This window comes from Lepus europaeus, chromosome 18, assembly GCF_033115175.1.
Source record: "Lepus europaeus isolate LE1 chromosome 18, mLepTim1.pri, whole genome shotgun sequence".
In the NCBI taxonomy this organism is placed as follows: Eukaryota; Metazoa; Chordata; class Mammalia; order Lagomorpha; family Leporidae; genus Lepus; species Lepus europaeus.
In genome coordinates, this window is record NC_084844.1 from 23,782,028 (window position 1) to 23,797,753 (window position 15,726).

General features: G+C 52.5%; 1 protein-coding gene across 2 annotated transcripts in view; it reads left to right on the plus strand.

The window, feature by feature from the left end:
* The window catches only part of NPEPPS (aminopeptidase puromycin sensitive), a 115,665-nt gene extending 113,746 nt beyond the window's left edge, over nt 1–1,919 (plus strand). Inside the window, exon 23 of one of the 2 annotated variants that reach the window (XM_062175599.1) lies at nt 427–499. In XM_062175599.1, the coding sequence (XP_062031583.1) occupies nt 427–499 (73 nt within the window). Of the gene's footprint in view, nt 1–426 lie in introns of both variants that reach the window. The other variant, XM_062175598.1, reaches the window with a different exon arrangement.
* Nucleotides 1,920–15,726: the final 13,807 nt, after the last annotated feature.

The following is a 15,726-nucleotide window of genomic DNA, read 5'->3' on the forward strand; positions in this document are numbered from 1 at the left end:
TGCAAGGTATTTTGCTAAACATCTTTATGGGGTTTTTCTTTCCTCTTCTGGAATAAATATTTCCTCATGGATGACGAATCAGACATAGAGGAGTTAATTTACTCAAAAGTCACAGGCTAATACTTGACCAAGCCTAGATTCAAGTCCCAAGTCTGAGCCCAAAGCCTAGATTAAAGATGAGACAATTATCGAAGAAACGCAGTAGCTTCTGTCTGCACTGTTAACTCGGATTCAGTGCTAAGCGTGTCACTTGGGGATGGGGGCAGAATCCTACACACAGGTCCAAGGAGAACGTGCTTGCTTGCTTTCAGCCTGCAGGTGGCAGTGGTCAGTTGTGTAGACCAGTGGGTATCTTTTTCATAATCATGATACTAACTTCTTCCTGCCACTACTAACGTGTCTGTATTCTGGGTTGTTCTATACCAGGCTTTCTTCGAGAGCCACCCAGCCCCGTCAGCCGAGCGCACCATCCAGCAGTGTTGTGAGAATATTCTGCTGAATGCCGCTTGGCTCAAGCGAGACGCTGACAGCATCCACCAGTACCTCCTGCAGCGGAAGGCCTCGCCGCCCGCAGTGTGAGCTGCGCCGCCGCGCGCTCCTGCTGCTGTGCACAGGGCACGGTGGCGCCGAGCGGGTCACACGCCGAGAATTCAGTCTTCTTTCAAACCAGTGGGGGTTGGACAATGAATGTAGTTAACTGGTTCCTGCTCACACTCCAGAATTAAATTCTATTGAAAAAGGAAAATCAGCAATTCAGCAAAAAAATAAAATAAATAAAGTTTAAAATAAAAATGTAAATATGATAGTAATAAAATAGAGCATAACGAAACTGTGAAACTTCCTGAAGCCTTGTCAGTGGTGAAAAGTATTTAACACTCTCCTGCTGAGGGCAGTGTTCTGTGTCTGTGACCTACCAAGAGGGAACGAGAGGCTCCTGGGGCAGAGGGTCTTGTGCAGTGGTTCTGCGAGCGGCCTGCAAGCCCGCGTGGTGTCCATTGCGGAGAACGGTCAGCTGGGGACGGCTGACGGCTGGTGGGACATAGTTGGAGTCTGTGCATAATTCCAAGTGGTTTTCCTTTTTGGCATGGGGACTGATCAGGAAGATTTATTTTCCTGCATAACTCAATCTGAACCAAGGATTGTAGTTTCCTCCTTGCCTTCCCGTCTGTGTGACCCCTCCAGCCCCCACCACTACCAAAAAAAAAAAAAAAGAAAGAAATTAAAAAAAAACCTCTACCCCATCCTGTTCTGGGTTTTTTCCTTCCTTTAGTTCCACTTCCAACCCCCACCCACAACGTCCTCCTTTAGAGTTAAAGAAATAATAAAGAAACATCTTTCATAGCCACATTAAATAAGAAAAACTGATATACATTATTTTTTCTTTCTTTTTTAAGATGACTTTTAAGAACCTGAAGTACATGTAGATGAGACAGTAGAGCTAGATTTTCAGCCAGGCCTTTCTGAAGGAGTTACTCTTCCGCCACAAATGCTCCTAGTTGTCTGACGGGCTCAGTGTGGAGCCGCTTCCGAACAGTGTCAGCTCCGCTCCCCCGGGCCCGGGCCCTCCTGTGCACGAGCACTCGAGCACTCGGGGCACAGAGCCCGTCCCTTCGCGGTGACTGCTTTCAGGACAGACCGGGAGCCCGTGTGTGCCACTCTGCTTCTACAGTGTACCCCGACCAACCTCAGCGTCTCACCCAGCCAGTTGGAACTCTGTCTCATGCCCTTTCCCCTACCCCTTTTTTCTTTTTCCTTTTATTTTTCTTTAAAAAACGTTTTGTGTGTTATTAACAGAAATTCATATTTGGTGTGGCTTGACTGTATTTCAGAAGGTCATCAGATCGTGAGACTGCTTCCTTGAAACATTTTTGTGCTATTGTTTTAAAAAATAATAATTAAAAAAGTTGGCGTTAATAAAAATGTCAATGTGAAGTTGATGTCATGATTTCTTTTATTTTCTTTTATGAGAAACCGCAGATTTTCCTGTCATTAAGTAAGATTGTTGCAGGTTTTATTACCATAGGATTTTTGGAGTATAAGAAAATCTAGTTCCTGAATCCTAATGAATAGGACCGCTCTTGTCATGTGCTTAGGGTACCAGCAAAGCAGAGACGCCAAAAACACCGGGTAAGAACGCGCAGAGATCCTGGAAGGCTGCTTCAGCCTCGGCATGCATGTCTAGGTTTGTGTGCAGTAGTTACGTCATTGGATTTATGCAGTGCAGAGGGCGGGCTGGAAGCGCCGTGCGTCCCACCCTGGCCCAGGTATTGGCCCGCATGGACTGCGTCCACAGGCTCCCCTCCATCTGCCTTCAGGTCGTGTTTGTCAGGAACAGCCACTGAAGCTGGAGAGAGGCCGGGTGTCTATTCCCCTGGCTGTCTTTTTGGCAGGTCACGTGTGTCACTCTACTGAACACCACAGCTTCTGTCGCGCAGCCCTCTTCAGCTTCTGGCTCTTCCCAACCTAAGGATAGAAAGGGCTTCCTTCCCAGCCCTGCGCTACTCTGTTACTCCTTGTTGGTCTCCCCAACCTGCTCGTGAGTGTCGTCTTTTCCGCCAACACCGTAAGTGATGGGGACACCGTATCTTCGGTGCTTTGGCTCTCTAAAGATCTTAGGCCAACATTTTGTGTGTCACGTTTTAATTATTGTTTGCTTCCCAAAGAACTCCCTAGCATAACTAATACACCCATTTTACCAATGAAAAAGCAGGCTCCAAAGTTAGGTAAATTAGTTATATAGCAAGCAATGTTCAGAACTACAAGATCAGGTTGACCTAGGTGGTAGGCAACAGTAAAGCTTCTTGGGACAATGGGTAGCAAGGGGTGAATTCTTAAAATTTGTAAGGATGGTTTTAGGGGAACAACAAACCTCTTAAAATCATTTGTAAAAAAAATTGTTTGCAATTTAGAGGGTATAGGAGGATCTCTATTGCTTTGAATAGATTCTTTGAATTCATTATTTGAAAGTAGAGTTAGAGAGAGAGGTATTCCATTTGCTAGTTCACTCTCCGAATGACCAATGGCCAGGGCTGGACCAGGCCAAAGCCAGGAGCCTGGAACTTCATCGGGTCTCCCACATGGCTGGCAGGGGCCCAAACACTTGGAGCATCTGCTGCTTTCCCAGGCCATTAGCAGGGAGCTGATTCAGAAGCGGAGCAGCCAGGACATGAACTGGTGTCTGTGTCGGGTTCTGGCGTCACAGGCGGCAGTTTAACCTGCTAAGCCACAAAGCCAGCCCTGAGTCTTCGAATTCTGCAAGCCAAAAAGGCTCTGGAATGTTACTGAAAGACTTGACGAGCTCATGTGAGGGCTAGTGACAGTGCATTTTGTGCTCTTAGGATACGTGAGGCTGGGTGATTTATAGAACAGATAGAGCTCTGGAGGCTGGGAAGCACAAGGTCATGGAGCCTGCACATCCCCTGGCAGGAGGCAGAAAGGCAAGAAGGAACCAAACATGCAGTGAGAACGACATTCATTCATTCACGAGGGCAGAGCCCTCCTGGGCCTAATCACCTCTGCCCCGCAACCCCGACAAGTGTACTTGGGTTTTGGTTCATTCCCCAGCTGGCCCCAATGGCCGGGCTGGCCAGGAGGGAGCCAGGCACTTCCAAGTCTCCCACATGGGGGCAAGGGCCCGAGTGCTTGGGCATCTGCTGCTGCTTTCTCTGGAGGAGAGCAGGCTGGGTCACAGCTCCAGCCCCCTAATCACCTCTTAAAGGTTCCGCCTGTCAACACTGTTGCTTTGGGGGTTAAGTTCCCAACACTTGACTTTTTTTTTTTTTTTCTTTAAGATTGATTTATTTGAAAGGCAGAGTTACAGAGAGGCAGAGACTGGGCAGGAATGGGGGTGGCGGGGGTAGTCTTCCACCTGCTGGTTAAGTCCCCAAATTGCTACAACGGTCAGAGCTGAGCTGATGTGAAGCCAGGCGCCAGGAGCTTCCTCCAGGTCTCCTATGCAGGTGCAGGGGCCCAAAGGCTTGGGCCATCTTCTACTGCTTTCCCAGGCCACAGCAGAGAGCTGGATCAGAAGAGCAGCCAGGATTTGAATCGGCGCCCATATGGGATGCCGGCACTGCAGGCAGTGGCCTTACCCACTACACCACAGCGCTGGCCCAAACACATGAACTCAGAGAGGACACATTCAAACCACAGTGGCCAATTTTGTTTTTGTGGTGTTTTTTTTGTTTGTTGTTTGTTTGTTTTTATCAAGTCAGAAGATAAAAGCAAGCATTTGGTAATATGTTTATAATGCTGAATTTACAAGTAGAGCATCATTTTTGACTGAAAAATAAACCATCCGATGAGAACTGAATCTCATTGCGTCCTCTTACTAGCTTTAGGATTTCAGAATTATAAAACTACCTTTTGTAAGAGTATGAAATGGTCACCCAAAGAAGGAACATGTCTTCTTGGATCAACCTTGGTGCAAAGTATTTGGAGGTGTTCGATTTCCAATGCCAAGGGTAAGAGACAGATCCTTTTGTTAACAAAGAAACCAAATCAGAAGATCTGTTGTATAACGCGTGGCCGTGTCCAGGGAAGGAGTCAGCGAGCTTCTAAGGATCCCTCCATGGCTGGTATCTGGCAGTTCCGGCTTTCACTACTGAACTTCCGTTGCCAACACTGGGCTGGAATTAGCAGCAAAGAAGGAACATACTTTACTCTCATAATCTCTGTTTTCTCAGGGAGGCTGCCAGCAGATAGGCTGCACACCAGTTAGGATGGCAGCCAGAAAGGGAGAACTATAAACCATGCTGTGGTTTGGCTGACTCCCAGTGTGGTCCCTGGAGACATCTCCTCACCCCCACCCTAAACAACCTTCACCTTCACCATCAGGCTGGCAAACGGTGCGGGCGTATTACATTCCATTGCGATTTAAGGCCACTCCTGCCTGATTTATTAGGATGCTGATTACCTTGCATCATTTGTAGTAATCTTTTGGATATTCTCAATGGGAGGCGTCTCAAGACGTGAACACAGGGGCTGGCGCGGTGGCGTAGTGGGTAAAGCCGCCACCTGCAGTGCCGGCATCCCATATGGGTGCCGGTTTGAGTCCGGCTGCTCCTCTTCTGATCCAGCTTTCTGCTACGGCCTGGGAAAGTGGTAGAAGATGGTCCCTGCACGCGTGTGGGAGACCCAGAAGAAGCTCCTGGCTCCTGGCTTCGAATTGGCACAGTTCCAGGCGTTATGGCCAATAGGGGAGTGAACCAGTGAATGGAAGACCTCCCTCTCTCTCTCTCTCTCTCCCCTGCCTCTCCTCTCTTTGTGTAACTCTGTCAAAAAAAAAATAAAAAATCTTTTAAAAAAAATTTCTTGGCCGGCGCCGCGGCTCACTAGGCTAATCCTCCGCCTTGCGGCGCCGTCACACCGGGTTCTAGTCCCAGTCGGGGCACCGATCCTGTCCCAGCTCTCTGCTGTGGCCAGGGAGTGCAGTGGAGGATGGCCCAAGTCCTTGGGCCCTGCACCCCATGGGAGACCAGGAGAAGCACCTGGCTCCTGCCTTCGGATCAGCGTGGTGCACCGGCCGCAGCGCGCCGGCCGCGGCGGCCATTGGAGGGTGAACCAACGGCAAAAGGAAGACCTTTCTCTCTCTCTCACTGTCCACTCTGCCTGTCAAAAATAAAATAAAAAAAAAAAATTTCTTATGCTCACCAAAAAGGAAAGTTCTAGGCCTCTGTCCAGTACAGTAGCTACTGGCCATAAGTAGCTATTTATATTGATTTAAATGAAATAAAAAATTAGGGCCAGCATTGTGGCACAGCGCGTTAAACAGTTGCCTGCAATGCTGGCATCTTATATGGGCCCTGGTTCAAGTCCCAGCTGCTCTGCTTCTGGTCTGGGTCCCTGCTAATGTGCCTAAGAATGCAGTGGAGGATGGCCGGGGTGCTTAGGCCCCTGCCTCCCATGCAGGAGACCCAGATGGAGCTCCTGGCTCCACTCTGGCCCAGTTCCGGCTGGTGCAGCCAGTGGGAGAGTGAGCCAATGAATGGAAGATCTGTCTCTCCCTCTCTCTCTCTCTCTCTCCAACTCTGCCTTTCAAATACATAAATAAACATTAGAAGGAAAAATTAAGTTGCTTGGTTGTACCAGTCACGTTTCAGGCGCTCAGTAGCCACGTGTATCTGGTGTCCACTGCATGGGGACAACACAGATGCAAAACAGGCCACGGCTGAGCAGAGTTCTACAGGACCATCCTTCTGCTCACCCCGACAGCCAAGTGGGCTTTAGGGTGTGCTAGGCGGGGTTTTGTTTTTTACCAACTTCCTTGTAACAATTTGCTGTTTGTGGAAGAACAATGAATCACTAACCTTTTTTCATTTAAAATGTTATTTCTGTTCAAGAATGTAAAACATGTTCATTTTCCAAATTTCGATGGAAATTAAAGCATAAGAAGTGGCTCTCCCTTCTCGCAAACTCACCTCCTAGAGACAGTTGTGATGATCAGAAATGTGAGAAGGATTCTTGGAGCCGTGCTTTCATATTCTTGTTTATGCATTTGGAGTATTTTTTAAAATATTTATTTGAAAGGCAAAGTGACAGAGCAAGAGATCCTCCATCCAGTGGTTCACTCCCCAAATGGCCTCCACAGCTGGGGCTGGGCGGGGCCAAAGCCAGGAGCCAGGAAGTCCATCGAGTCTCTCTCCCTGGGTAGCAGGGTCCTAAGCACCTATGCTAACTTCCACTGCGCATTAGCAGGGACCCGGATAGCAGGCAGAGCACCCAGGATTCAACTTGTGCGCTCCAGTAGGGGATGCCGGCATCACAAGCAGCAGCTTAGCCTACCGCTTGACCACGCTTAGTACTGGAGCCAGCCTGTGCCCCCTTTGCCTGTCCCCTCTGTACCCCGTGCCATGCGCTTTCAGTCTTTGCCTTTGCAAGCGAAGACTCCAAGTGTGCCAGGCGTGGGCTGCCGGTCTGATGTCACGGAGCTCGTTGCCAAGGACGCTGGCGAACACAGTCACTGCTGGACAGTGCGCTCGTGGAGAAGCGGCGCCTCCGGGTTCTGATCCATCGGTTCGGGTCAGTTCTGAGGAGTGCACGCAGTTGAGGGATGTGGCTTTAAGCTCCTGGCTCGTGTAATGAATTCACTCAGTGTTCTTTCCTCACTGGAGATGGGAGCTGTGCTATATTTGGAACCGAACCTTGCAATCCTAGGCACTGTTGCCTGGGTGTTTGCCTACAAATTTCAGCTTAATATCACCAGGAACTGGATTTGGGAAGTTCCATGGTGATGAGTTTCACAAAGACTTTGGTAGGGAGAGATATAGCTGGCTTTAAATAATAATAATAAAAACCAAAAATTAAGCCTGCAGGGCCTCCAGCTGGCTGGGGCTGAAACGAGGCCGTGAGCTCCCCACACGGGGCTCGCCCACCGCCACGCCAGCCTGAGCAACTGTGACACTTCCACGCCTGCGCTTGCCCCATTAACTTGGTGACTGTGCCTCCCTGCTTCCGGCAGATACACCAAGTGTGCACGAAGCCCAGAAAGGACGTGGGAGAGCAATCGTCTGGGCAGCTTTAAGTGTCCCCGTCATCCTGGCCCACCCTGGACCTTCCTCAAACAGGAAGGTCGCTGGGAAAAGGTGGCCCCTGCAGTTGAGGGCGAGGATGTCATTGCTTTTCCTTGTTGTTGGCAAACAAGGCAGTGGCCCGGCCTGCTCTCACTGTGGTGGGTGTGCAGTGTGGTCACCTATCCAAGGACCTTGGTAATTTAAATATCAGAAGAGACTTGTCGGCCAGCGCCGAGGCTCACTGGGCTAATCCTCCACCTGCATCGCCGGCACCCTAGGTTCTAGTCCCGGTCGGGGCACCGGATTCTGTCCCGGTTGCCCCTCTTCCAGGCCAGCTCTCTGCTGTGGCCAGAGAGTGCAGTGGAGGATGGCCCAAGTGCTTGGGCCCCGCACCCCACGGGAGACCAGGATAAGCACCTGGCTCCTGGCTTCAGATCAGCACGGTGCGCCGGCCGCAGCGGCCATTGGAGGGTGAACCAACAGCAAAAAGGAAGACCTTTCTCTCTGTCTCTCTCTCTCTCTCTCACTGTCCACTCTGCCTGTCAAAAAAAAAAAAAAAAGAAGAAGACACTTGTCAGGAAAAACGTACAGTATTGGACCTGAGGGCAGGTTTCATTTACCACACATGAGCGCCATGGCTACGGGACACAGACAGCAGACGGTGGTCACAAAAGCTGTCAGGGAGGGGCCTGCAGTGCAGTGCCGCGGCTGAGGCTGCCACTCGCAAGGCTGGCATCCCAAACCGGAGTGCTGGCTCAAGTCCCAGTGCGCCACTTCTTCTTCTTCTTTCTGCTTCAAAGCACTTCATTGAACTCCTTTTGACAAAACTAGGAACGTGAGAGAGAGAGACAGAGAGAAAGGTCTTCCTTTTGCCGTTGGTTCACCCTCCAATGGCCGCCGCGGTAGCGCGCTGCGGCCGGCGCACCGCGCTGTTCCGATGGCAGGAGCCAGGTGCTTCTCCTGGTCTCCCATGGGGTGCAGGGCCCAAGGACTTGGGCCATCCTCCACTGCACTCCCTGGCCACAGCAGAGAGCTGGCCTGGAAGAGGGGCAACCGGGACAGGATCGGTGCCCCGACCGGAACTAGAACCCGGTGTGCCGGCGCCACAAGGCGGAGGATTAGCCTAGTGAGCCACGGCGCCGGCCTGGGACAGGCTTTCTAGGTGACAAGGGAGGGCCTCGCATTTCCTATCCAGTGTTTCCGCACATGTCGACAGCCGCTCAGGCAAACACCAAAAAGATGCAAGTTCCGACGATCCGCCCCGCAGCCTCGCAGCAGAACCCACCGCCGTCACAAAGGGGCCGCTCCCCACCTGTCACAGCCTGAGGCCGAACAGCAGCAGCTGCTCCTCTGCCAGCCCACCACTCGGCCTCCAGCGGGCCGGTTCCGAAACCTGGGCCTGCGCCATCTCTGCGAGCGGCACTGCCCACAGCTGCGTGTCCACCGATAATACTGGTGGAGGAAGTCTTAGAGACACCCCCTTACCCCCAGCGTGCACACACACACACACACATACCGCCACCACCATCAGGGCAGCACGGGCCAGGAAGCACGCGTCAGTGCTCCCCAGCAGCCTCCCCGCATGTGACCAGCCCGGAACCCACCGCACTAAGCCCAAGGTTCCATTTCTGGTCCAGCTCCCTGCTAAAGCGCCTGGGAAAGCAGTGGAGGATGGCCCAAGTGCCATGGAGTTCCTGGCTTCTGGCTTGGGCCTGGCCCAGACCTGGCCATTGCAGCCGTATGGGGTGTGAACCAGTGGGTGGAAGAGGAGAGGGAAGAGTATTCAAATGGCAGCAACAGCGTGTGCTGAAAAGAGGCAGACCTTCCTAAGAGCACGAGAGGCCCGGGTGTGTGGCATGGGGGCTATCGCGCATCTTGCGGGGCAGCAGGTGATGGCTCAAGTACTGGGGTCCCTGTGGCCCATGTAGGAGACCTGGATGGAATTCCTGGCTGCTGGTTTCAGGAAGGGACAGCCCTGGCTGCTGTGGGCATTTGGGGCGTAAATCAGTGGATCGAAGCTTGCGCTCACTCGCTCTCTCTGCCTTTAAAGTAACAATTAAAAAAAAAAAGAGAGAGAGATTCTGTGGTTCTGCCCAAGGACAATGGGGAACTAGCAGATTCCTCACAGCCATCTCACAGAGGTTCCAGCAAGCAAGTGAGAAGAGTGCGGGTGAAAGGTCTTTGTAGCTTACAAAGCATTATGGGAATATCAGTCACCCTGTAGTATCAGTAGTAGTAAGAAGCAGCCGTGCCACCCTCCTAAATGATACAGCCCCAAGACTTCACATCCTTGCTCTGCGGGAGGCTTGGATCCTCTGCAAAACCCTGGCCTCCTCCCGGAACGGCAAGCTCCCACGTTGACTGCAGGGGAAGTGCCCAAGGTGTGATTCTCGAAGGCTGGGAGCCCGCTGTGCGGAGCGGGATCGGACCGTCTGCGGCGACGTGTGTTTCTCCACACCACACCGACCCCGCAACGCCGCTTCCAGAAAAGCTCAGTGTCCGCCTCCTTCTCAAGGCCACAGGGGCAGGGCCACTGAAGCTCTTCTCTCTGGACTTCCTGCGGCCAGGGCTCAGGCCCCGCAGCTCCTAGCTCCGTTTTTGCAGACTCTGCCGTCACTCCCGAAACGAGGCACGCCTCTGAGCTGCGCGTGGCAAAATAATCTCCCGATTAACACCTGCACTGTGTTTCAGGAAAAGCCTTTCCAAACCTGTGATGTTGCCCTCCTGCAACAGTCCCCAGGAGGAGGCACAGTCAGCAGGCGACTCACAGAGGGGACGACAGACCTGGGTCCACCTCTCTGGTCTGACCGGCGCCGCCCTGCTATCAGCGAGGACTTGGCCATTCATTTTGGGAGCTTCCTCTCTGCCCAGACACAGAACACTACCCAGGTACCCAGGTGCACTTTTGGCAGAGCGAGGCATTTCATGTAGCCCGTCACCACAGCCTCTTACCCGCACTGCGGAGAAGAAACCACTAACAGCTCTCCCCTGGGCAGCCACCCACCCCCAGGACCCCGCAGCAGAGGTTGCCAGCTTCAAAAGCAGTCGAGATATTTTGGGGCTGGTGTTGTGGCACAGCAGGGTAAGTCACCACTTGTGACACTGGCATCCCATATGGGCACCCGCTTCCGATCTGGCTCCCTGCTCATGTGCCTGGGAAGGCAGCAGAAGACGGCCCAAGTGCTTGGGTCCCTGCCACCCATGTGGGAGACCCGGACGCAGCTGCTAGCTCCTAGTTTCAGTCTGGCCCAGCCCTGGCCATTGCAGCCAACTGAGGAGTGAACCAGTAGACAGAGGATCTCCCTCTCTATTTATTTGAAAGAGTCGGCCGGCGCTGCGGCTCACTAGGCTAATCCTCCGCCTTGCGGCGCCGGCACACCGGATTCTAGTCCCAGTCGGGGCACCGATCCTGTCCCGGTTGCCCCTCTTCCAGGCCAGCTCTCTGCTGTGGCCCGGGAGTGCAGTGGAGGATGGCCCAAGTCCTTGGGCCCTGCACCCCATGGGAGACCAGGAGAAGCACCTGGCTCCTGCCATTGGATCAGCGCGGTGCGCCAGCCGCAGCGCGCTACCGCGGCGGCCATTGGAGGGTGAACCAACGGCAAAAGGAAGACCTTTCTCTCTGTCTCTCTCTCACTGTCCACTCTGCCTGTCCAAAAAAAAAAAAAGAGTCAAGATATTTCAAAATAAAAATCCCAGTTTCTGGCTTTTCTTGGAGGCAGAGCTGGTGTAATGTCCGAGTGGAGTACGGGTTTCTGCCCGGTGCCTGTGCCACAGTCCCCACACTGCCTGGAGCAGTCTGTGACGTTCCGTGGCTGGCCCAGAACAGCCGAGTTTGTACCCATTCTCTGCTCACACAGGCCGAGTCCCAGGCACAGGGATCCCACCACTGTGACCCTGCAACACCAAGACGTACGCTGAGTATGCGTGGGCGTGTTCTGGAGAACTCTGTGTAGATGAGGAAACGAGGCCCGCCCCTCTGATGCGAGTAGGGGAGCTGCTCCCAGAGGTAAAGGGGTGAAGAGCTTTGTTCCCTCAGAGCCTTCCGTTAGGCCCCTCCTTCCTACTGTCTGCTCCCTCCACTCTCGGCCCTGACTCTCCTCATTCATTTATTCATTCATTCATTCACTGGCTCAGAATTTTTTTTTAAGATTCACTTATTTTGAAAGATTTGTAGAGAGAAAGATCTTCCATCCACTGATTTACTCCCTAGTTGGCCCCAACAAGCCAGGATCCAGGAGCTCCAACAGGGTTCCCCACGGGGGTGCAGGGCCCAAGCACTTGAGCCATCCTCTGCTGCTTCCCCAGGCCATAGCAGAGAGCTGGATTGCAAGTGGAGCAGCCGGGACTCAAACTTGCGCGCATATGGGATGCCAGCACTGCAGGTGGAAGCTTAACTTCTACACCACAGCACTGGCCCTCAAATAAACAAATTTTAAAGCGGGGAAGCCCAGCAGGTGTCATGTGGGATGCTCCGTTTCCCTATCAAGTGCCTGGATTCAAGTCCCAGCTCCGCTTCTGATCGCTGACATGCATGCTGGGAGGAGGCAGGAGATGGCTCAAGTACTTGGCTCCTGCCACCCATGAGGGAGAGCCAGGTTGAGTCCCAGGCTTCTGGAACTTGGGGAGCGAACAAGTGGACAGAAGATCTCTCTCGATCCGACCCTGCCTTTCAACTAAAAATAAATAAAGATGTGTGTGAGCGCTTTTGTCCACAGACATTTGTGTAGATCCACTTTCCTACTGGTATTTTAATTCAACATTTAACTTATTAATTCAGTCAATGTATTACTGTGCTAATCGAATCTCATCAATTCGATTCCTGTTTAACCAAAAGAAGCCAGGAGAGCTGGAGCCGAGAGAACTGCTGCCGGCTGGAATGCAGGCAGGACAGCCCGAGGGGAAGCAGCCATCCTGGGCCACAGAGGGAAAGGCCATGCTGTTTACACAGCCGTGGCTCTGCAAACCCTACTCACAGCTCAACAACTTAGTCAACTGCGATTACGCTGTGTTTCTCTCAGCTTTTATCTGCTTAGTTTTCCTATGTCCTTATACTGACTGTGTTCTCCACCAACTGCCAGAAGTGTACGATCTCCCTCCAGGGTCCATGTCGTCTTGTTTCTTGGCCACCTCCGTCCTAGACATCTGTCCTCCTGCCATGGTTTCGCACGGCTGCTCTCCCGGCCTGCGGCCAGGCCGCCGTCCCCCTCAGCCATGCCTTCAGCGGCATCCGGAGATGGTCTGTACTTCCCACCCGCGGGGAACATCCTGCCTCCTACAGCAAGTCTCCCTGCTCCTCCTTTTGGTGCACCACACCCTCCAGTAGCTTCCCAACAAAGACCACACGGACAGGTAGTAAAAACCTTACCCTGAATTCACAATTTGGCTAATTTATAAAATTATCAGTCATAAATCATTTGCAAGTCTTCCACCATGGTCTTAGCCACAAGGCAGGAGCAGACCCAGGATTGAAACCCAGGCACTCGGACATGGGATATAAGTGTCCCAAGTGGTGGCTTTCACCACTATGCCCAACGCTGGTCCCTGGGGCCACACTGTGGTGTAGCAGGTAAAGCCTGCAGTGCTGGCATCCCATATGGGTGCTGGTTCGAGTCCTGGCTGCTCCAGTTCCAGTCCAGCTCTCTGCTATGGCCTGGGAAAGCAGTAGAAAATGGTCCAAGTCCTTGGGCCCCTGCACCTACTTGGGATACCTGGAGGAAGCTCCTGGCTCCTGGCTTCAGATCGGCGCAACTCTGGCCATGTGGCCTCTCTCTGCCTCTGCCTCTCTGTAACTCTCAAATAAATAAATAAATAAATTTTTTTTTTTTTTAACAGGCAGAGTGGATAGTGAGAGAGAGAGACAGAGAGAAAGGTCTTCCTTTTCGCCATTGGTTCACCCTCCAGTGGCCGCTATGGCTGGCGCATCGTGCCGATCTGAAGCCAGGAGCCAGGTGCTTCTCCTGGTCTCCCATGCGGGTGCAGGGCCCAAGCACTTGGGCCATCCTCCACTGCACTCCCGGGCCATAGCAGAGAGCTGGCCTGGAAGAGGGGCAACCGGGATAGAACCCAGCGCCCCAACCAGGACTAGAACCTGGTGTGCCGGCACCGCAAGGTGGAGGATTAGCCTGTTAAGCCACGGCGCCGGCCAATAAATAAATCTTAAAAAAAAAAAATGCTGGTCCTTGGGAGAGTAGATTTTAAGTGTTCTGAAGATAAAATATAGTAAGTATGTGAGGTAATGCATACGCCATTCCACCATGTGCACATATTTTACAATGCCATTTTGTATGATAAACACCAGTTTTTATTTGTCAAAAAAAAAAAAAAAAAAGTCAGGATTTTAAAAAGGTCACTGGCAGATCAAGGAAAAAGAGAAGTAATGATTTTACAATGGCCACTCCAAGAACTGGCCCTGGGAGAGGCAGTCTGTCTGGGGTCAGCACGGCCCCTGGTATCAAAGCATTGGGAAATACAGATAACTGGAGTTAGGAGGAGCTGGAGCCAGGTGTCGAACCCAGGGATTGCAGTATGGGACCTGGACGTCCTAACTGCTGGCACAGACTGTCTAACAAGGGATGAGACGGCGCTGAGGACGGTGCCCGCAGCAGCAGACCAGCCACATCCACGTCCACGCCCACGGGAAAAGTGAACGCTGGCCGTGCCCTAATGGGAGACGGGGGATTCACAGCAGAAGCAGCAGCGGACGGCACGCGCGGCTCGGGGGGCTCTGACTGAAGAACTGAAGCGGGGCACACTCTGCCCGACGGGTGCCGGCACCTGAGTCACGCCGCCGCACACAGGAGCAGCGCTTACAGCAGCGTCAGTGTCTCTTTGAAGAAGCCGTAAAGGGAGCGGAAACGCGGCTTTACCAGTGGGATCCCGAAGACGGAGCACAGGCACAGCAGTGGCTACCGACATGGGACGAGGTCCAGCCACAGCCAAAGCAAACCGCTGGCCAGCAAAGGACAGGGCAACAGCGCTTCGGGATGCTCGAGGCATTTTGCTCGTGACCTTCCGGAGTGCTGACGAGCAATGACGCACGCACTGGCAGAGTGTTCTGAGAAAGCCCGCCCCAGCTGCGACAGGAAACGCCCAGGAGGCCTCACCCGGGCCCTGTCCCCCGCTCTGCTCCTGCTCGTTCCTCTCATCAACAAGGACAATTCTGCAGGAGTTTCGATGGGAAATCCACCCATCCCAGGCGTTCCCCTCTGACTTCTTCTGTGTCCTAACATTAAAACATCTTTAATGGCACAGGTGTCGTGGTGCAGAGGGGTAAGCTGCCATCTGGGACACCTGAATCCCTTATCGGAGCGTCTCAGATCGAATCCTGCGCCTCTTCAGATCCACCTGCCAGTTAATGTGCCTGGGAGGCAGCAGATGATGGTCCAAGTACTTGCATTCCTGCCACCTGTGTGGGAGACCCAGATGGAGTTCTTGGCTTCTGGCTTCAACGCTTCCTAGACCTGGCTGTGGTGGGCATTTGGGGAGTGAGCCAACTTAACCCACGATGCCACAATGCCAGTCCTGATTGCAAGTGTCTGGAAGTTAATGGAGTTTATGCTGAAAAACAATTTATATTTTTATCTTTCTTTTTTAAAAAAGATTTATATATTTATTTGAAAGGCAGAGTTAGAGACAAAGAGAGAGAGGAACAGTCAGAGAGAGAGAGGTCTTCCATCCCCTGGTTCACTCCCCAGATGGCTGCAACAGCCAGAGCCGGGCTGGTCCAAAGTCAGGAGCCAGGAGCTTCATCCAGGTCTCCCGTGTGGGTACAGGGACCCAAGCACTTGGGCCATCCTCTGCTGCTTTCCTGGGCACATTAGCAGGGAGCTGGATCAGAAAGTGGAGCAGCTGGGACTTGAACCGGCGCCCATATGGGAATTCCTGCACTGTAGGTGGCGGCTTTACCAGCTACGCTACAGTGCCAGCCCCATATTTCTTTTTTAAGGGCCAAGAAATAGAGACAGAAGTCAGGAGGCTATCCGGTCTCCCACATGCGGGCAGGGACCCAAGCACTTGAGCCATCATCACCTGCTGCCTCTCAGGATGTGCATTAGCAAGAAGCTGGAACCAGAAGCAGAGCTGGGACCTGAACCCAGGCCCACTAACATGGGATGCCGGCATTCCAACCCGTGTCTTTTTTTTTTTTTTTTTAAAGATTTGTTTATTATATTTATTTGCAAGACAAAGCTACAGAGAGGTAGAGATACACAGAGAG